General features: G+C 45.6%; 1 protein-coding gene across 1 annotated transcript; it reads left to right on the forward strand.

Moving 5' to 3' along the window:
• The first annotated feature begins 595 nt into the window (after positions 1-595).
• Positions 596-20,120, forward strand: CYSLTR2 (cysteinyl leukotriene receptor 2). The gene is made up of 6 exons (XM_081550942.1): positions 596-806; positions 10,587-10,684; positions 10,786-10,841; positions 14,490-14,546; positions 16,282-17,316; positions 19,431-20,120. The coding sequence occupies exons 1-6, from the start codon at positions 596-598 to the stop codon at positions 19,498-19,500; spliced, it is 1,527 nt and encodes a 508-aa protein (XP_081407068.1). The 3' UTR covers positions 19,501-20,120.
• The last annotated feature ends 1,309 nt before the right edge of the window (positions 20,121-21,429 follow it).

A 21,429-nucleotide genomic window follows, 5' to 3' on the forward strand; every position in this document is an offset into this window, starting at 1 on the left:
CTTATCAAATCCACAACAGAACCCACAGCACTGTATCTATGGTGTTCTCACGGAATTGCCCACTACTTCCTTGTGTGTGAATTACTTACGTGTGATTCTCATTCCTTCTTCTGGATGAAGAATGGCTGAAGATGGAGTCTCTGCAGACAGCCCAGTATACAGGCTCCATTAAGAATAAATGTTGTTTATCGCTAAGTCGTGTCTGACTCTTTTGCGATGCCGTGGACTGTAGCCCACATGGCTCCTCTGTTCAGTGGATTTCACAGGCAAGAATACTGGAGTGAGTTGCCATTTCCTGCTCCAGAGGATCTTCCCAACCCAGGGATGGAACCTATGTCTCCTGCATTGGCAGGCAAATTCTTTATCACTGAGTCACCTGGGAAGCCCTAAGAATAAATGGGCAGGTGTAAATACATTAATTCATCAGTGAATGTGGACTTTAGTTAGCAGCTTCTTTTTACCTCTATTGAACCTATTAACCTCTTCATGTGAATTGACCCATGGAGAAAGTGGTGCAGTCTTGGACAATCTTTAAAGGAAAACTTCTCCTGTGGCTTGGTGGCAGTAAGGGCTGACCCCTTGGACAGAGAAAGTAATGGAAGCTGGAACAGCAACCTGGAACCAAAGAATCTTAAAGTTGGAGCATCCTCAGGAAGAGCCAGGGTTAGTGCAGAAGCTTTTTACATCTTCAGTGTTTCAAGGAGAGGTTTTAAAGAAGCAAGCAGATCTGAGGAAGAACAAGAAGAAGGGGGGATATGTGGATAAGCCAGTGGAGGAGCAGCAAAAAGAAGAGAGAGGAAGAAGGGGTAGGATGGGGAGTCTATTTGCTCCAGACATTCATCAAGCTGGGAGAATTGAAAAGGGTCCAGTCCATGGTTATTATTTCTATTGCATATTATGAAAACAAGAATATGTTTATCATAGAAAAAACAAAACACCATTTCCCAAGTAAGTGTCTTCCTGTGGGATTATAGTTTTATCTTGTTTGTTCCTCTAGTACAGGAAACACAATCATCTACAAAATGCTTGAAGGCATCACAGATTCTTTGAAGTAAGTTTGTTTCTTTTTAATTTGTATCTTACCTCACTAGAACTTTGTTCTCTTGCAAATTCTGAGAGATTTGAAGGTGACTCCCCTTGTTAGTTGCAGTGGAAGTTACTGACCCAGAGCCAGAAAGACAATTTGCAACCCTCAGAGATAAAAAGCAAGTCACCTCCTATGATATTTGGCTGCCTTTTGCAACCTTTCTCTTGCCTCTAGGCCATTGAGCCAATATATTTCTGTCCCCGATGGCTCAGCAGGTAAAGAATCCACCTACAATGCAAGAGACACAGAAGACGTGTGCTTGATCCCCGGATGAGCAAGATCCTCTGGAGGAGGAAATGGCAACCCACTCCAGTATTCTTGTCTAAAAACCCCATGGACGGAGGAGCCTGGCAGGCTGCATTCCAAAAGGTCACAGAGTTAGACACGCAACTGAGTGGCTAAGCACTCACATGCATTCCTATCCCCAGATCCTAGATTTGAACTTCAGAGACAAAAAGTTTGTGAGGAAAAATGCCTGGACATCAATCAGTTCAGTTCAATTCAGTAACTCAGTCGTGTCTGACTCTGCGACCCCATGGACTGCAGCACGCCAGGCTTCCCTGTCTATCACCAACTCCCAGAGCTTACAAACCCATGTCCATCGAGCCGGTGATGCCATCCAACTATCTCATCCTCTGCCGTCCCCTTCTCCTCCCACCTTCAATCTTTCCCAGCATCAGGGTCTCTTCCAATGAGTCAGTTCTTCAATTCTGTTGTAAAAAGACCATTGAGAATTTTTCTTCCCTGGAAGATATCTATCATGAGACATATAATGAACAGGGAGTGGGTGAATCATAGCTTCGTTCGCTCACTCACTGGTTATTTCTTTGTGCACATTTATTGCCACGAGCTATGCCAGGGCCCAGGATACAGCAGTGACAAGTAAGGTGTTCTTGCTTCGCTGAGCAAACGTTCTGCAGGGTAGGGATAAGCAGGAACTAGTGGCTGCCCCGTGGGTGGTGTGAAGACAGGAAGCACTGGAACAGCCAAGACCTGAAGGGCTCAGAGAGCATTCTTTCTAGAAGTGATTCTGGGACGAAACTTAAGGCTGGTAAGAAAGAGCCTAGAGTAGGAAATGGCAGCCCACTCCAGTATTCTTGCCTGGAAAATTCCATGGACAGAGGGGCCTGATGGGCTACAGTCCATAGGGTCGCAAAGAGTCAGACCTGACTGAGCACACACACACGCAAATAAAGGGCCAGGTGAGGAACTGGAGCTCAGATTGAGTAGGTAAGACAGAGTCTGGTATGTCCAGAGTGCTGAACTAAGTTATGAGGCTGGAGTGGATTTTACTGAGGACAGCGGTGGAGAGATGACAGCCCGTGGTGGGCAGCCTTGAGCGGGTCCCTGGGTGGAAAGAGGGGCTGGTGGGAACCTTGGGTAACAAGGGCAGACCTTGCTTGAAGGAGACACGGGGTGGCAGGACGATCTGGGGCTGTGGGCTGAGCGGCGAGGGGAGCCAGCAGTGTGCTTTGACCTCTCCCTTTTAGGTCACCCACGTCCACTGTCCCCCAGGCTACTGGCAGCTGGTTAGGACACCTTCCTGGACAATTCTCCTGATTTTCAATTTTTTTGAGATCTAGGAAAACATTTTCTTCTTATCCTTTACAGGTTTCTTACTTTCCTTTACAGCAGGGATAACCCTAACCTTCTAACCTTCAGGATCTAATGCCTGATGATCTGAGTTGGAGCTATTGTAATAATAATAATAATAGAGATAAAGCGCACGGTCAATGTGATGTGCTTGAATCATCCCGAAACCATCACCTCCCACCTCGATCCACAGAAAAATTATCTTCCATGAAACCCGTCCCTGGTGCAGAAAAGACTGGGGACCACTGCCTGACAGTTTTCTTACCATTCTTTACAGGTATCCTGTGCCTGGTGTACTATTTTCCCCCTGGCAGTAGGCAGGCTTGCACAGGCTGCTGATTGATGCCTTGAAAGTGTGTGACGTGCAGGCTCCGTGCAGCTGTGGGGGTCTTTCACCGTGTTGTCTCCCTGGTCCTCTCAATGAAGCCGAAAGGCTGACTACTTGCTGATAATGCTCAGGCCACCGCTAAGGACTAGAGCTAGGGTTTGGATCCTGTTGGGATTTACTCCCCAAATTTTTCTATGACTTCATCCAGCCACTGTATCCTGCCAGGAATCATATGACGCTTAACTACCTACCTTGGTCAATAATTCCTTTGCTCCAAGAAGTGAATTTAATAATGGAAGGTGAAATGCTAAGGTGGAAGGGGAAAGACAGAGAGGGAGTTTTCAATTTGAAGTAAGTGGGCTTTAGGGGAGCCCCTGAGTCATGTCTCGTAGTCGCTTGGATTGTGGACAGCGAGAGTCCTGATGCTGACACGACCCCTGTGAAATTACTGAGGTGAGTGGGGCAATGGCCTCTGAGATCACACTTGCTGGTTTTCTGCCTTTGGAATCAGAAGACTTGGAAATCAGAGGCTCAGCTGCAGAATGAGTCTATTATGTTTCTTGGATGTTTCTTGGATCAGAAATTGGGTTAATAACAGATACTTCCAATCTTCATAGACTGATGAAGTGCATTAGAAAACAGTTTTTTAAATGCTCAGATTCTTTATGAAATTAAATCCATAAACAGCTTTGTTGCTGTTGTTGTTTAGTCACTCAGTCGTGTCCAACACTTTGCAACCCCATGGATTGCAGCACACCAGACCTCCCTGTCCCTCACTCTCTCCCGGATTTTGCCCGAGTTTGTGTCCATTGAATCGGTCCACTGATGTGAGCCATGCCTCTCGCTCTCAGAGGCAGAAAGGCCCCTCATGGGCTTGGGTGTTAACACTCCCTTAGGGTTCAGTCCCCTGCCAAGTCCCTGGGATAAACTGTTCTCTGGGAGCATTATTCTCCTCCAAAGAACACATAAATAACAAAATTGTGCAGAGTCTCCAGTTCTAAGGCATAGTTCTCCCCACATATGTCCATAGCCCACAGGCACCTTTGGGCACAGGGAAATTCTCAAGAATGGAATTTCGGAAGAGAATGTGCAAACTGACCGATCAAGTCAACAGAGGGGAGACAACTGGTTGGCAAAAGAGAGAGAAAAGGCAGCTATCGCTAAACCATCAGCAAGACGCTGTGACTTAAAGGAGCTGCCATTTTGACAACGCCAGTGCTCTCCAAATTGTGACCTTTCATGTACCTGTGCTGACCTTTGCCCTGATGGGGGCCCTGGCAACACGCTTCTTCTCGAGGTTCTTTTCCTGCATCTGCCCATGTGCATTTGCGGTGGTGAGTGTCATTGACCACATACTCTGCATCTAAGCCAAGTTCTCCTTTCGATGGGAGCAGGCCACAGCTGCCCAATGGGGCCTGACAGACAGGATTTCAAGCAGCCTGAGGTGGAGTCCAGGCAAGGAAGTTTCTGGTGGCTCCCAGGGCTTCCGTCCCTAGATCAGGAAGATCCCCTGGAGGAGGGCATGGCAACCCACTCCATTTTTCTTGCCTGGAGAATTCCACAGACAGAGGAGCCTGGCAGGCTATATAGTCCATAGGGCTGCCAAGAGTCTGACACACAACTGAGTGACTAACAGTTTCCCCCTTCCTGTTTGCCAAACCCTGTTTGGTTCCCGAGAAATCCGCAGAGAGGTGAAGGCAGGCCAAGCAGCTTCCTTATGAAAGAAGCCAGTGACAAGAGGCAATTGTAAGCAGGAAGTTACTCAGGGCATTAGGTCTCCCACAGGGGCCCTCTGCCACAAGGATTCCCACCCTTGCTGCAAAGACTCACTCAACTCTTCCCCTGATGACAAAGAGACCAGGTCCAAAGACTGTTTCTTGGGTCTTCAAGCTCCCCAGGAACCCCTGGAAATTTCATGAAGAGCACACTGACTTTTCTGTCTACTGAGCCCTGGAGTGAGTCCGGTACAGTTTGGTTGGGATCTGGGAGGAGAGGTTGGGCCTTATGAGCTTTGTAACTTGCACACATGGACTCCTAGGCGGACAACAGATAGGAGACAATGAAAGTCTGCAGTGAAAGCCATAGGCGCTGGAGGGGAAGCTTCAAGGTCATCCTATCAGGCCCAGGACTCTGGTTGAGGGGTCCCTCTGGGCCCCAGATCTGTTAAAGAGATCTTGGCAGCACAGGCTGGAGAATTTGCTCCTGGGGGAACTCCCCGAGCCCAAAATGCTATTTAACACCTACTGGTTTACAGCAGATCTGCTAGCAGCTCCTTCACTGACAGGCTGACGTCATGGCTATGAAGTGTGGGAAGAAAATGGCATTTGGCAGACAAAGGACCATTAGGCTGGTGGTACGAGAAAGGATGAGAGGCACTAGCAATTTGGGACAGACGGGGTGGAGGATCAGAGCGGCAGAACGCTCCAAGATGCTGACTCCATAGAACAGGGCTCTGAGTGGTTCACTCCTCTGCCCCCTGCTTATTTTAGAAGCCCAGAGACCAGCTCAGTTCCTCATTCAAAAGATATGGTAATCTCAGATCTCTTCATTTATATTTCTGTTTTGATCTGTAAGTGTCTAATTCATGTTAGCCCTTGAAAAACTCTAAAAGTATTAATACAAGACTGTTTCTGGGAGGCTAAAGAAGTCTCCCAAGCTATACATTTCCACCTGGACATTTGGAGCTGGTTACAACTGAGGGCTGAGCTAGCAAGGTTGGATTTCAAGAACAAGGCACTCATTGATACTTCTCTGTTTTGGAGAGCATATTAGCTACCACTCTGGGATTTTGAGGCTGTAGAACGTTTCAGTCCAGAGTGTTGAGTCCTCTCTGCACAACTTCAGGGAGCTAAGTCTGTGAAGTTTTGCAGTAATAACAGCTAATGATACAGAAGGGCTTTCTAGGTGGCTCAGGTGGTAAAGAATCTGCTTGCAATGCGAGAGACCCAGGTTCAATCCCTGAGTCGGGAAGACCTCCTGGAGAAGGAAATGGTTACCCACTGCAATATTCTTGCCTGGAGAATTCCATGGACAAAGGAGCCTGGTGGTCCATGGGTTTGCAAAGAGTTGGGCATGACTGAGCTACTAACACTTTTAATTCTCCAGTTCTTCCCTGGTCGCTCAGACAGTAAAAAGTCTACCCTCAATGCAGGGGACCTGGGTTAGATTCCTGGGTTGGGAGGATACCCTGGAGAAGGGAATGGCTACCCACTCCAGTATTCTTGATGGTGAAATGATGCTGAAAGCTCAGCATCTGTGCACTGGTGCTGAACTGAATCTTGGAGACAAAGTTTGGGGTGAAGTAGAAAAGAATAGCTTTATTGCTTTGCCAGGCAAAGGGGGGGGCACAATAGGCTCCTGCCCTCAAAACTGTGTATCCCAACTTGGAAGGATTTGATGAGGAGTTTTATAGCAAATGATTCAAGGGTGGGAGTGCTGATAAGATTAGCGTGTGTTCAGAGCCTACACTCCTCTAATCTAGTCTCATTTCAGTTCAGTTCAATCCCTCAGTTGTGTCCAACTCTTTGCGACCCCATGGACTGCAGCACGCCAGGTCTCCCTGTCCATTGACAACTCCTGGAGTTTACTCAAACTCATGTCCATTGAGTTGATGATGCCATCCAACCATCTCATCCTCTGTCGTCTCCTTCTCCTACCACCTTCTATCTTTCCCAGCATCAGGGTCTTTTCAAATGAGTCAGCTCTTTGCATCAGGTGGCCAAAGTATTGGAGTTTCAGCTTCAACATCAGTCCTTCCAATGAACATTCAGGACTGATTTCCTTCAGGATAGACAGGTTGGATCTCCTTGCAGTCCAAGGGACTCTCAGGAGTCTTCTCCTACACCAGAGTTCAAAAGCATTAATTCTTTGGCACTGAGCTTTCTTTATAGTCCAAATGTCACATCCATACATGACTACTGGAAAAACCACAGCCTTGACTAGACGGACCTTTGTTGGCAAAGTAATGTCTCTGCTTTTTAATATGCTATCTAGGTTGGTCATAACTTTTCTCCCAAGGAGTAAGGGTCTTTTTATTTCATGGGTGCAGTCACCATCTGCAGTGATTTTGGAGCCCAAAAATATAAAGTCTGACACTGTTTCCACTGTTTCCCCAACTATTTGCCATGAAGTGATGGGACCAGATGCCATGATCTTAGTTTCCTGAATGTTGAGCTTTAAGCCAACTTTTTCACTCTCCTCTTTCACTTTCATCAAGAGGCTCTTTAGTTCTTCTTGACTTTGTGCCATAAGGGTGGTGTCATCTGCATATCTGAGGTTATTGATATTTCTCCTGGCAATCTTGATTCCAGCTTGTGCTTCCTCCAGCCCAGCATTAAAGTTAAATAAGCAGGGTGACAATATACAGTCTTGACATACTCCTTTTCCTATTTGGAACCAGTCTGTTTTTCCATGTCCAGTTCTAACTGTTGTTTCCTGCATTCAGGTTTTTCAAGAGGCAGGTCAGATGGTCTGGTATTCCCATCTCTTTCAGAATTTTCCACAGTTTATTGTGATCCAACAGTCAAAGACTTTGGCATAGTCAATAAAGCAGGAATAGATGTTTTTTTGGAACTCTCTTCCTTTTTCAATGATCCAGCGGATGTTGGCAATTTGATCTCTGGTTCCTCTGCCTTTTCTCAAACCAGCTTTGGAACTTAGGGAAGGTTGTGGAGGCCTGAGTCTGTGCCCTGCAAGAAAGGAATGACAGAAAGGCTTTTATGCCCAGGAGCCCCACTGGGGACTCAGTTTCACTAACACGTGCGGCTTTCTCCAGGGTTCCTCTGACCCAGGTTCTAACCTCATGGGTTGTCTTGCTGAATTCTCACAGCAACCCAGACAAGTAAGGACTATTGTTTTCATTATCTCCATTTTATTGATAAGGAACTGAGGCTCAGTGGGATAAGGTCCAAGGTCACAGACCTGGTGAGTCAAAGAACCAGGTTTCAAACCAGTTTTAGCTCTCACCTGCTGCTCTAGTAAGCTCTCACCTGCTGCTCTAGTACTGCTTGCCTGTAGCAGAGGGGAACCCCGGACATCCTTTCACCATCTTTATCATTAAATCAAGGAGATGGCACCCCACTCCAGTATTCTTGCCTGGAGAATCCTGTGGATGGAGGAGCCTGGTGGACAGCTGTCCATGGGGTCTCACAGAGTCAGACACGACTGAAGCGACTTAGCATGCATGCATCATTAAATCACCTCTCAGCCTTTCATATTTTTACTAATACTCTGAAATCCTTTTCATCCCTTTATCAGGGGTCTAAGCCCACACTCTGAGATTTAATCATGGTAGTTGATGTCATTGAGTGCTCACCTTTAAAGTGTGAAACACTTTAAAGTCATCATGCCACTTACAGATGAGGAAACTGAGACTCTGAGAAGATAAATTGTTTGTGCAAGATTCCCAAGCTTGTAAGTGGCAGATTTGGCTCTATGACCTTACACCGACATTTCTGTGAACTTTAACAAGGATGTTACAAGAGCTGCAGGAGTGGTGAGAGAGACCCATGAAAAGTGTCGGTTGGGTAAAGCAACACGCAGAAGGTGATGCAGGTGTTGAAGAAGAAGATTTGGTTTGACTCGAGTTGGGCTTCCCTGTTGGCTCAGTCAGTAAAGAATCTGCCTGCAATGCAGGAGACTTGGGTTCGATCCCTGGGTTGTGAAGATCCCCTGGAGGAGGGCAAGGAAACCCATCCCAGTATTCTTGCCTGGAGAGTCCCCATGGACAGAGGAGCCTGGTAGACTACAGTCCACAGGGTCACAAAGAGTAGGACATGACTGAGCAACTAAGCAAACACAGAGTTGGGTACCTTGCAGACTGGGGAGGAGACACATAGAGAAGAGGGGAAAAGATAGAGATAGAAGAGAACAGAGTAGACAGTCCAGTGTTCAGGACTCTGTGCTTCCAATGCTAGGGCCACAGGTTTGATTCCTGGTTGTGAAACTAACATCTCACAGGCTGCAGGACATGGCCAGGGGGAAAAAAAATGGAGCAGAGTGAACAGCAAGCCCGGGTACATACCTGAAGAAGTGCAGAGCCAGTCCCCAGCTGCCCAGCATTGAGGAGCAGCAAAATAATAGCGATAATGCCAGCTTCATGGTTTTCAAAGTGCTTTACCTGCCTTTGCTTCTCTCAGAGCTCTTTTCAGTTACAGAGTCAGTGGAGAGCATTATCCTCATTTCATAGACACACTTCCCCAAATAAGCTAAATGATGTGTTAGCCAAGACCACGTGTATCTAGAAACTGACAGAGCAGGACCCAGACTTCTGTGATTTTTCCAACATCTGTTACCTTGTGGGATGGCTCCATTAGCTGACTCTCATTTATAAAAATACAGGTATAACTGGAACCAGTGGTGCAAGGTCTTAACAGCTAGAAATTGGGAGAGCTGGGAGTCAAATTTCAGGTTCAGTGTCCATTCTACTCTAGCCTGGTTCAGGTGTATGAAGTTTGAGGAGATAGGACGAGAAACGATTGGAAGAAAAGATGGAAGCCCATTTGAAGATGGGCTGAGAGTTCAGAAGGTGTCTGCAGAGAAAAGATATGTCTTTCCTCCCTGACTCCCTCAAGCAACAAATGCCTCACAGAAGCTGACTGAGACATTCTCACCTCTCAGAGTGGTCACTTATTTAATCCCTGCTCTTATCAGCTCTCTGGCCTTGGGCTCCCAATCCACCACACTTGCTCTCTCCCAGGAGCACTGATAAGCTTACTGTGAAATCTTTCAACGCTTTTTATCCCCCATGACCACTCCCTCCTCCTTAAACTCCTTAAAGCAGTCTTGGCCTCCCTGAAGTTGCGTTCTCTCTCTCTTTTTTTTAAGTTCTCTGATTTTTTTAGGGGGGCGGGGAATGGGTGGTGCACTAGGTCTTAGTTGTAGCTTGCGAGATCTAGTTCCCTGACCAAGCATTGAACCCAGGTCCCCTGCATTGGGCAGTATGAAATCTTAGCCACTAGACCACCAAGGCTGTCCCAAAGTTGCATTTCTGATTCATCTCTTATCATTCAATCACTTTCTCGGTTGTCTTTCCAGGTCCCCATTCTCTCTTCCTGTTCCTTAATTGTTGATGTTCCCCGAGGTCCCTGTCCCTGATCCTCTTCCATCTCTGCTTTCACACCCCTGCCGGAGTTTGTCCACTCTAGGCTTCAATTACCAAGTGCTGATGGCCCCTAAACCCAGCAGGCTTGCCTGTCTCCTCCTCCCTGGCTCTGGACTGTGATCAGACACTTCTTGTGTGTGTTTCATAAATGCTTCAAATTCAAAATGCTCAGTTGAACTCATTTTACATGCCCCTTCCCAAATAGCAACTTCCTCTTACTCCTTTCATATTCTTTTTATTAACATAAGGCACCATTCTCTCACAAGAGAATATTGACCATCCCCTACCCCAACTTTTCCTGACCTCCCAACATCCCATAATTAATCCATCCCCAACTCCAGTCAACTCTCATTTCTTTATATTCTCAATCTCATTCAGATATGTTCGCGCATGCACCCACACACACACACACACACACACACACCGGCTTTCCTGGACAATCGCAAGAGCATTCCCAGGAGTCTCTCCGGACCTAGGCTTGTCCTCCATCACACCTGTAAAATGCAAATCCACTTTCCACCATTCAAGGGCTCCCATTGCCCTCAAGGTAAAACCCAAACTCCTCCGTGTGGAGGTAAGTCACTCTTCTCACCCTCTGCCCACCTCATCCTCCCTTCCATGCCTCACCTGGACTATAATGCTTGCAGTTTCTCAGACTGTGTCACTGTGTCCTAGGGCCTTGGTCTTTGGGGTCCGCAGCCAGGTCACAGGCTCCTACCTGAGACGCAAAGGTAAGCACACCTGTGGGCTCCCCGTCCTGGTCACTGCTGAGAGTGCGGACAGGATGTGTGACAGGTCTATCAAGCTCCTGGCAAAGCATTAAAAGATTCTGGGATGGGGACCTCCCTGTCGAACCGGTGGTAAGACTACCAACTTCCACTGCAGATCCCTGGTCGGAGAACTAAGATCCTGCAAGCTGTGAGGTGCAGTTCAGCCAATAAAGAAAAAAAGAAATGAAAGATTTTTTTCTAAGTATAAATAAAAATAAACTTCTGTGAGGTTTTGAAGAGTTGCAGCTTTGCAGTGACCATGAAGATATTTTAATCATGCAGGTAAGCTCTTTGTCCTCATCAGAGGACATGCAGCATGTTTAGTTTAACTGATCGTGCAGCATGTTTAGTTTCTTCATAACTGCAACATGGAATCTCCATCTGCTGCTGCTTTGCACTCTTTCTTCTTTGTTGTTTTAGTACCATTAAAGCTGCAGGAGACAAAGACTCAATTCTTTCTTTCTCCTGAGACCCCTTTCAGTCCAGGAAGCTATGTGCATACTCAATCTCTCCTCTCTCTGCGTGCACGTGTGTTAAAAAGTCACTTCAGTCGTGTCCGACTCTGTGCAACCCTATGGACCAGAGCCCTTGTGGACCAGGTTCCTTTGTCCATGGGATTCTCTAGGCAACCATGCTGGAGTGGTAGTCAAGCTCTCCTCCAGGGGATATTCCCAACCCATGGATGAAACCCGAGTCTCTTACATCTCTTGCACTGGCAAGCAGGTTATTTACCATTAGCCTCTCCTATCTCTCTAAGGGTGTGTAAATTATGCTGTCAATTTATTACCTAATTTCCCTTGAATTTGCCTCTTCTCAGCTCCCTGTCACATACATCATTGGTCTGGCTGATCGTTACAGCCACATCTAGTAGGTGACTTTCTTTTCCTTTCCTTTTGTTTAAACAGTCTAGTGAAAGGTTCCAATGTGGTATAGTGAAGTGCATTTTTTTACAGGCAGTAAAGAACAAAGTGTTTTAAACGTTTCTCAAAGCAAAGCCATGCGCTGAATGGAATTTTGGATTTGAGCTGGCCCTGCTTTTAACCTGTGGCTGTTAGTTAAATGAGGTTTCTAGGAAGGGCTGTTGTTTGGTTGCTCAGTTGTGTCTGACTTTTTTGCAACCCCATGGACTGTTGCCCGCCAAGCTCCTCTGTCCATGGGATTTCCCAAGCAAAATACTGGAGTGGGGTTACCATTTCTTCCTCCAGGGTATCTTCCCATTCTAGGGATTGAACCCACATTTCCTGTTTTGCAGGCAGATTCTTTACCTCTTAAACCGCCAGGGAAGACCCTCTAGGTAGGGTGCTTGTGTTTTTCTTTCTTTAGCTTTCCAAGGATGAATATGCTCTTGGAACCAAAGCCCCGGCTTCTGTAGTCTCAGCCTCTCTCCCTCCCACTGGGGCAGTTTGACAGCCTTGGACCATGCCTGCTCCCACTCCCCTCCAGCCCCTCTGGGGCCCAGAACACATCCCAATCCGAGACAGAGGACTTGAAGTAACTCTGGGACTCAGTGTTCGTTACCCTTGGGGTTGATCTCCTCCTGATTGGGTGCCTTGATTCTAAAATTGAGCATCTTTCTCATTCCTGAGATTCGGTCCTCTCAGCAAAGGCAAAGTGCCCCTGTCTTGGCATCCCTGGCCCAAATCTCTGCGCCCAAGGTGTTGTCCAGCATTCAGATTCTCCCACAATGACTGGGGCCTGCCTGCAATGGCCAGGCCTCCTCTCAGAACCAAAGTCCTCTCTTTCCATCGTGGCCCGGCAGTATAAGCGCCTCGCTGCCTGCCGATGGACCTTCCCTCATGAGTTCTGCCTTCTTCCCCAATTGCTCAAAAAGTTCCTCTTGCCAGGGGCTCTTGTTGGTTCCCTCACATCCGTCAATATCCCGGGGAGCAACTGCTACCATCTTTTTTATGCTCTCCTGTCCATGCTCATACCTGCTGGGTCCCATGCTCTGCCTGGGATAAGGGACTCTCCCAGCATCTGTCGCTCTCCTTGCAGGCTCACCGCCCCCAGTGATGGAGAGGACAGGGTGGAGGGCCAGACTGTTTTCCTCATTGCAAGTCACAGGGATCCTGTTGGTCTTGAGATGGGAGAAGCAGTTTTAAGTTCTTTATGGTCAAAACGTTTAAGGACTTGATTGCTTTCAAGTCTATTTCTACTATTTTAGATCCTCTCCTGAAATAAACTTTCCCTAAGATTCTATCCAAATTCTGGCTCCGAAGTCAGGGCCGTATGGACAGGACTCTGTCCTTTTCTAAAAAGGCCGTTGGTAATAGAACACATGGGCTTCCCAGGTGGCTCAATGGTAAAGAATTCGTCTGCCAATACAGGAGAGGCGGGTTTGATCCCTGGTCAGGAAGATCCCCTGGAGAAGGAAATGGCAAACCACTCCAGTACTCTTGCCTGGGAAATCCCACGAACAGAGGAGCCTGGTGGGCTACAGTCCATGGGGTCTCAGGAGAGTTAGGCAGGACTTAGCCACTAAATAACAACAACCCATGTAAGACATCACAGTGCATTAGAGTTCCCCGTGCTACACACTGTGTTCCCAACAGTTGTGTATTTTGTACATTGTATTGATTGTGTGTATGTATCAATCCCAGTCTCCCAATTTCTCCCACTCCACGCCTTTCCTCCTTGTGTGTGTGCGCTCAGCCGTGTTCGATTCTTTTCAACCTCATGGACTGCAGCCCACCAGTCTCCTCTGTCCATGGAATCCTCCAGGCAAGAATGCTGGAGTGGGTTGCCATTCCCTTCTCTAGAGGATCTTCCCAACCCAGGGATCAAACCCAGGTCTTCTGCATTGCAGGCAGATTCTTTACCGTCTGAGCTACAGGGAAGATCATTGATAGGCAGATTCTTTAACACTGAGCCACCAGCAAAGCCCCGTGTGTGTGTGTTTTTTGTTTGTATGTTTGTTTGTTTGTTTTGACTGCACCGCATGGCTTTGGGGATTGAATCTGCGACACAGCAGTGAAAGCACTGAATTGTAACCACTAGATCACCAGGGAACTCCCTGTGGTACTTTGCTAAAGAGCCCTAGGAAACTAATACAACTCTCATTTCACAAAGTAATGGATGCTTAGAAATGCTCGTTCCCCCAATAGTAAGTGCTTAGAGCCCTTTAATTCCAGACACTCGAATCCTGGCTTGTTGATCTGGCCCATTAAGTAGGGATCCTCTTCATCTTCTATCAAAATCATGTTCTAGATAAATTATATAATAACATCAGCATTTCACAGGGAAGATTTTATAGAACATTAGTTCTGTGGAATAGTAGAATGTTTCAATGTGCAAAAATGTTTTCAGAGTCAAAAATAAATAAATAAAGAGGGACACCCTGTATTAATCAGACTATTTTTTTTTCTTGTAGGACCTCCTAGAGCTTTGACATGTGTTATGAATCTCCAAGAGAGGGATACTAAAGCTTGCTGTGTCTCTCAGGCTGATTTGAACACAGAAGCCTTTCCTTACATAGAACATATCGTGGAATTCGTAGGTTGTGGAAGATACTTTGGGAAGTGCTGAACTAAAGGAAAGACTTTTCTCCTTTTACATCATGTACTTACCAACTATGTTTTCTGAGTTGTATCTTCACGTCAGTCTCTGAAGGAGAATTGAAAAACATATTTGCCATATCGGAAATACATTTACAAAGCATCCATTTGGGTAGGTTAATTTAACTAATATTTTACCATACTTCTTTTAATCTTTAGATCATTTTGTGAATTCTCAGAGTCAGTGTCTTCTAGTCAAAGGCCTTTAGGAACACCCCTGTAGTTGAACACCGTTGTGTTTATTGACTTGTTGTATCAAGGAGAATGCACACCATGGGAAATCAGAATATCTCAGGAAGAGGGTGTTGGGAAAGAATTATTGTAGGAATTGTGCTTGTGTTAGGTAATTTGGGGGTTAGATTAAAAAATGGAGGACTTTGCAGAAACAAAAATGGTTATTAGTTCTTATGAAAAAAACTCTATAAAATAAGGACCCAGACTACCATACTCAGGCAATGAAAATATGTCCCCCCAAGCCACCTGTATTTTTCCCTAGACATCCAGAAGTCTGCCCCTACATCTGCAGTTATGGGCTGTCCTGTAGTATTTATATAGGTAAGGCAAGAAGTGTTTAGTATAAATTTCTCTTTGACTAGAAAAGAAGAAATTAAGAACCATGTGATTATCCAAGACAACTATACCTAGTAAATTTACATTTAAACGAATGCTTGGTCAAAGATAAACAAACCTGCACACTTCTAAGAGTGGTAAGACAGATTTTAATAATATACTATTGCAATTTTTTCAATAATATACTAGTCCAACATGAACTGAACTCAGAAGTAACTGGATGATTTATTTTATTTATTTTTTAAAAAATACCCACTTATTCATTTATTTGGCTGTATCAGGTCTTAGTTGCAACACATAGGATCCTTGTTGGATCATATGGGATATCTCATTGCTGCGCTTGGACTCTCTCCAGTCATGGCATGTATGTTCAGTAGTTGCGACGCGCAGGGTCGGTTTCTCCACGGCATGCAGGATCTTAGTTCCCTGACCAGGGATCAAACCCACATTCCCTGCACTGCAAGGAAGATTCTTACCCATTGGACCACCAAAGAAGTCCCTGGGTGCTTTCAAAAGAGAATGAGAGAAAGGAGAGGGGAGGGAGTGAACAGGGGCTCAGTAGAGTCAGGGAATTTAAAAAATTACAAATAGGAAGGAGGGGTTGGGTCCAAGTGGAAAATATCTGAGTTTTCTAACTGGTGCTTAAGAGATTAGGCTCCTACCCTCCCACAGAGGCTTGAGGCAGAGGCCCTATGTCCAGGTGTTGGCTGGAACAAACACTGAATTCTTTTGGCAGCCTTGAGTTTTCTCAGGCTATGTAAGAAGGGGAGGCTATGGTCATCCTAGAGATGCAGCCTTGAGTTGTTCAAAACTATGTTAGTGTTTTTATGTTAGTTGTTATTGAAGTCAGTGTAAGCCAAGGTTGACACCTGGTTGACAAGAGGACTCAGAGGAGCCTGGCTAAAGTTTGATCAAGAAGACAATCTTTGTCAGCTTCTAGAGCAGAAGATATGTAATTGATGACTTTCTCCAGGGTCAGAGACAAGCTTTAGATGATCTTCATCCAGACACTGGGCAAGAGTTCCCCTAGTTTGAGACTTCAGCTTCACTCAAATAAATGAATGGTTATTTTGCATTCTAGAAGTTTATCATGAAATGAAATGAAACATATAGTAAAGACAGATGGTAAAAGTGTAAGCACATGGTAGAACATAGCCAATATTTTTTGATTCAAGTTTCAAAGAAAAGCTAGTATTTCTCTCTGTTTCATTAAAACCTGGATAAATGTAAGCAGTGAGCAGGAAGCAACTTTTTGTATCTGTTTCCTTTTGATTCAGCGTGGAAAGAAAACTTGTGTCCTTATCTCCATCCATCTCCACATCAGAAATGGAAACCAACAGCACCTTCAGCGATCCCTATAGCAACAGGAACTGCACAGCTGAAAACTTTAAGAGAGAATTTTACCCCATCGTGTACCTGGTAATATTTATCTGGGGAGCCTTGGGAAATGGCTTTTCCATATATGTTTTCCTCCAACCTTATAGGAAGTCCACATCTGTGAACATTTTCATGCTCAATCTGTCTATTTCAGATCTCTTATTCACAGCCACACTGCCCTTCAGGGTGGACTATTACCTCAGAGGGTCCAACTGGATATTTGGGGACCTGACTTGCAGGATTATGTCTTACTCTTTGTATGTCAACATGTACAGCAGCATTTATTTCCTGACTGTGTTGAGTGTTGTGCGTTTCCTGGCAACCGTTCACCCCTTCCGGCTCCTTCATGCCACCAGCATCAAGAATGCCTGGATTCTTTGTGGGGTCATATGGATCTTTATCATGGCTTCCTCAATGACGCTTCTGAACAATGGCTCTGAGCTGAGGGGCAATGCCACATTGTGCTTGGAGCTGAATCGTAATAAAGCTCCTAAACTGAAGACCATGAACTACATTGCCTTGGTGGTGGGCTTTCTGCTACCCTTCTGCACCCTCACCATTTGCTACCTGCTGATCATTCGAGCTCTGTTGAAGGTGGAGGTCCCAGAATCAGGGCTGCGGCTTTCTCACAGGAAGGCACTGACCACCATCATCATTGCCTTGATCATCTTCCTCCTGTGTTTCTTGCCCTATCATATACTGAGAACCCTCCACCTGCTCCAGTGGAAGGCGGATACATGCAGAGACCCGCTGCATAAAGCCGTGGCCATCACACTGGCTTTGGCGGCAGCCAACAGCTGCTTCAACCCTTTGCTTTATTACTTCACTGGGGAGAATTTCAAGGACAGACTAAAGTCTGCACTCAGGAAAGATAATCCACAGGAACCAAAGTGCAGCTTTCCTTTCTGTGTGTGGCTGAAAAATGAAACAAGAGCGTAAGGGGTTCTTGGGCAAGGCTGTTCCTATGTCTTGTGTCTACCTTCATTCACATGTGGTCTCCAAAAGACCATGTATTTACACCATTCCCAACAAAGGTTGATTCCCAAGATTTAACTGACCATGATTTTATTATAAGACCTACTCCAATGTTTTCATTAGGTGTATCTTCAGTGTTTGAGCCTAAATAAGGAGTACAGCAGGAAAAATCCCCTTTAGTGTCTTACAACAAGAAACGTCAGACTGGGAGAAAATGCTGAGCACTGTGACTGCTGCTTCTCATCAAATTCTGTATCAGTCAGATCTCTGGCCCACTAGGCATTTTAATGCTTAGTTTTAAGACAACCCCAACATTTCCAGCTTCTCTTGTTCCTCGTCCTTCTTCAGTCTCCTGTTGTGATTGTTGTTCAGTCACTAAGTCGTGTCTGACTCTTTGCAATGCCCTGGACTGCAGCATGCCAGGCTTCCCTGTCCTTCACCATCTCCCAGAGTTTGCTCAAATTCATGTCCATTGAGTTAGTGATGATAACCATCTCACTTTCCTGAGATCAATTATCAAAGCTACTGGAGGCCTCAGAACAGATAAGAAAAGCATCCTTAGAATTCAGGGGAAAGACTGTGAAGAGGAAGTCTGCTCTCTAACAAAGCAGAGTCAAGGTCCCCAACAAGAACTGAGGGAGAAAAACAGTGAGAAGCCCTGGGACAAGAAAGAAAGGGGAAAAAGAATTTCATTTTGCAGTAGGAGAGGATTTCTAGTGCAAAATGAAAATCCAGAGGCAAAAGCTATGCCTTTCTCTTGTCAGGGGCTTAGGAAAGACAGGAAGATTAGGAGAAGGATGCAGGGCATTGCCCTAGAGGTGGAAGGATTATGTGAAGGATATGAAAGAAGGTGGTCAATTTTACTCTGGAGATTTGGGTTCGGGCTGTTTACTGCCGTTCTCATCCTACAAGCTAATCCATTTGGATGGGATAAATCTCCAGAATAAAGGAGATGGTGCTAAGGGTTTGGTTGGGCACTCAGAGAGAGGGTGAGCTGGAAGGCAAGTTGCAAAGATTGTGGTACCCCTGAAATTCTATGAAATTCGATGAACATTTTGACAGAACATGAGAAGGGTGGCTTTCTTCTGAAAGAGTGTAGAAAAGCACTGGTTTGTGGGAGGTGGGGTCCTGTCTGCCCACTGAAGCAAAACCAAGGAGACTACCTACTGCTACCACCATGACCACTGTACTGTCAACAATCGAGTGCCCTCTCTGTGCTGGGCAGACTGTGCAAGGCACGGTGCTGTGCTGTGCTTAGTCACTCGGTCATGTCCGGCTCTTTGTGGCCCCATGGACTGTAGCTCACCAGGCTCCTCTCTCCTTGGGGATTCTCCAGCAAGAATACTGAAGTGGATTGCCATGCCCTCCTCCAGGGGATCTTCCCAACCCAGGGACTGAACCCAGATCTCCCACATTGCAGGTGGATTCTTTACCATCTGAGCCACCAGAGAAGCCTGTGCAAGGCACTACTCATCCATTAATCCCACTTAACCCTCACACCAAAGCCCTGTATTTTCATTTTACAGATGAAGGAACTAAAGCCCAGAGAAATTAAGAATTTTGTTCAAGTTCATACAGCTCCACAAGAATTTTAAAAACATCTGTGCAGAGGAGTTGGCTGAGTGCTTCACCCACCGTTCCCCTTGACCTCCAGGGACATTACGTGAGCGTCTAAGTGAGAGTTTTCTTCCCTCATCAGGTACCTACTCCTTCTTACTCTCATGAAAAGACTGAAGGCTGAAGTTTCTCTCTTTGGAATTGTCAGCCCCAAGATAGAGTGGAGGGTGGGAAGGAGGTGGCGTTCTGAAACTAGGAAGAGACTGAGGGAAAGTCCTCAAAGTGAACAGGAGCCTCAGAGTTCTTCGGTCACTCAGATGCCAGAATGCAGACAGACTCATACCTTGTCAAGACAGATGCCTGGAGGATCCTCCTACAGGACACAGAAGTCAATGACTACTACACATCAGAGAAAGGGGCCAGAACATGAGAAAGCAACAATAAATGAGAGGGTAGATAGAAACATTTTCAGTAGGAAAGGTCTCAAAATTTTCAACACCTTTGCATTTTTTAACAGAAACCTACAGGAGAATTTGCTTCTCCAAAATAAGAGAGTAAACAAAGACAAAGGAAAACATGACATCTAGAAAGCAGAGACTCCAACACAGGATAAAGATGAAGAAAATTCCTAGGACTTTGGTGTGTAGCAGAAAAACAAGAAACTGATTGATTCACATGGTTTGGAGAGGTTTATGTCTTTCTTGGGTAGTGTGGAATGAACTGGTAAAAATACATAGGAATATAAGCAAGTTAAGACAAGGCAATGATTAAATACTAGGGGGAAAGAAACTGATGTTCAAGAATGGAAATAAAACCATAGTACACTACATGGTTCAGCTGTGAACAATATTTACATAGAGAATGTAAATAGCAAAATACGGTGATATAATTTTTTTCAGGAAATGAGGGAGAGAGGTTGTGTATGTGGGGGGAGGGGTATAAGAAATCAATGTGCCTATTTTTTATCAAAGAAAATGCGTAATAACTAAAGCTAAAGAATGATAACTACCTGTATAAAAATGTTATTTAACAATAGAAGCTAAAGCCCAGAATAAACAGTAAAAATGATTGATAGGATTGCTTTTGGAGAGAAGTTGGGTGTGGGAAAATAGGGTGGGGATTTCTCTTTTCCTTTTAATAACTATTTAACTGTCTAACTTGTGAATATGTATTGCTGAAATAAAATAAAAATTAAGTCGAAATTAAATTTTAAAATTCAAATTAATTCTGCCTTAAAAAATAAAAAAGACAAGGAAGAAAAGAAAGGCCACCAGAAATGGAAATTGAACACTGAGTGAAGAAAGGAAAGCAGGAAAGGAGTACATTTGGATCTGGGCCCCTGAGGGTAGCCCACCCAGCCTTGCCACGGAAAGGAAGCTCCATTTTGAGGTGAGGGGAATCTGAGGTCAGGGGTGATTTGGCAGGGTATAATTTTTTTTAGTTTCAAGTAACAGAAAACCCAACTACAAGGGGCTTAAACAGTCACTATATCACATAACTGAACCATACAAAGGAAAGCTGGGCTTCAGGTCCTATTCAGCCAGGATGGGCTTGGTCCCAAGGCTGAATCACCTCATGGAAATAAGCTGATTGCAAAATAGCCATGGGCTGCCTGCTTCCTTACTTGTATCCAGGAAAAGAAATAGTGCCTCCTGCCCAAGTCATCTAACAAAATCACCGGCTTCCTTTTGATAGACCTACTCAGCTTACATGGGCTTCCCTGGTGGTTCTATGATAAAGAACACTCCTGCCAATACAGGAGACCCAGATTCCATCCCTGGGTTGGGAAGACCTCCTGGAGAAGGAAACGGCAACCTACTCTAATATTTTTGCCTGGGAAATCCCTTGGACAGAGGAGCCTGGTGGGCTACGGTCCGTGGGCTCAAAAACAAGTCAGACATGACTTAGTAACTAAACAACTCAGATTACACACCAGCTCCTTAATAAACCAAGAAATAAGGGATTGCTCTGACTGAGTGAGGACGAACAGTCTACACCTCAAGAGGCAGTTGAGGGGAAGAGATCAAAATGGCGGAGTAGGAGGATGCAGACCTCACCTGCCCCCACAAACACATCCAAAATTCATCCACACGTGGAACAATTCTGACTGAAAACTAACTGGAGACTGGCAGGAACACTCGTCTACAATCAAAGCTATAAGAAAAATCCACACGGAATCAGGTAGGAAGGGAAGAGAAACTACTGGGACTCGGAAGAGAAGGGAGATTACATGGGTGGAGACCCTCCCTGGGGAGTGAGCAGTTAGAACCACATATTAGGCACCCCTGCCCTGGGCTTGGACACCAGGAAGACGCGTCCCTTTGGCTGCTTGGAGGCCTGGTAAGACTAAGAGGAGGACTGTGGGAAGACTGGACTCCACTCGTGAGAAACATGTACGCAATATTTTATTCCTCAAACAGGGTGGAGAGGGTGGATTGAAACTGCACGGGTGACCGGGTGGTTTTCCACAGTCGCCCCAGCCTGAACCATGGAACTGCTCCAGCCCCGCTTGCTTC

Source organism: Giraffa tippelskirchi, chromosome 12 (genome assembly GCF_054371585.1).
Source record: "Giraffa tippelskirchi isolate mGirTip1 chromosome 12, T2T-mGirTip1v1.2.pri, whole genome shotgun sequence".
NCBI classification, from domain to species: Eukaryota; Metazoa; Chordata; class Mammalia; order Artiodactyla; family Giraffidae; genus Giraffa; species Giraffa tippelskirchi.

Coding starts and splice junctions, on each gene's coding strand:
- CYSLTR2 (XM_081550942.1), top strand. CDS start 596: ATGGAAGCTGGAACAGCAACCTGGAACCAAAGAATCTTAAAGTTGGAG. Junction 10,685..10,785: donor CCAAACTCCTCCGTGTGGAG/GTAAGTCACTCT, acceptor ACTGTGTCCTAG/GGCCTTGGTCTTTGGGGTCC. Junction 14,547..16,281: donor TTTACAAAGCATCCATTTGG/GTAGGTTAATTT, acceptor CTTTTGATTCAG/CGTGGAAAGAAAACTTGTGT.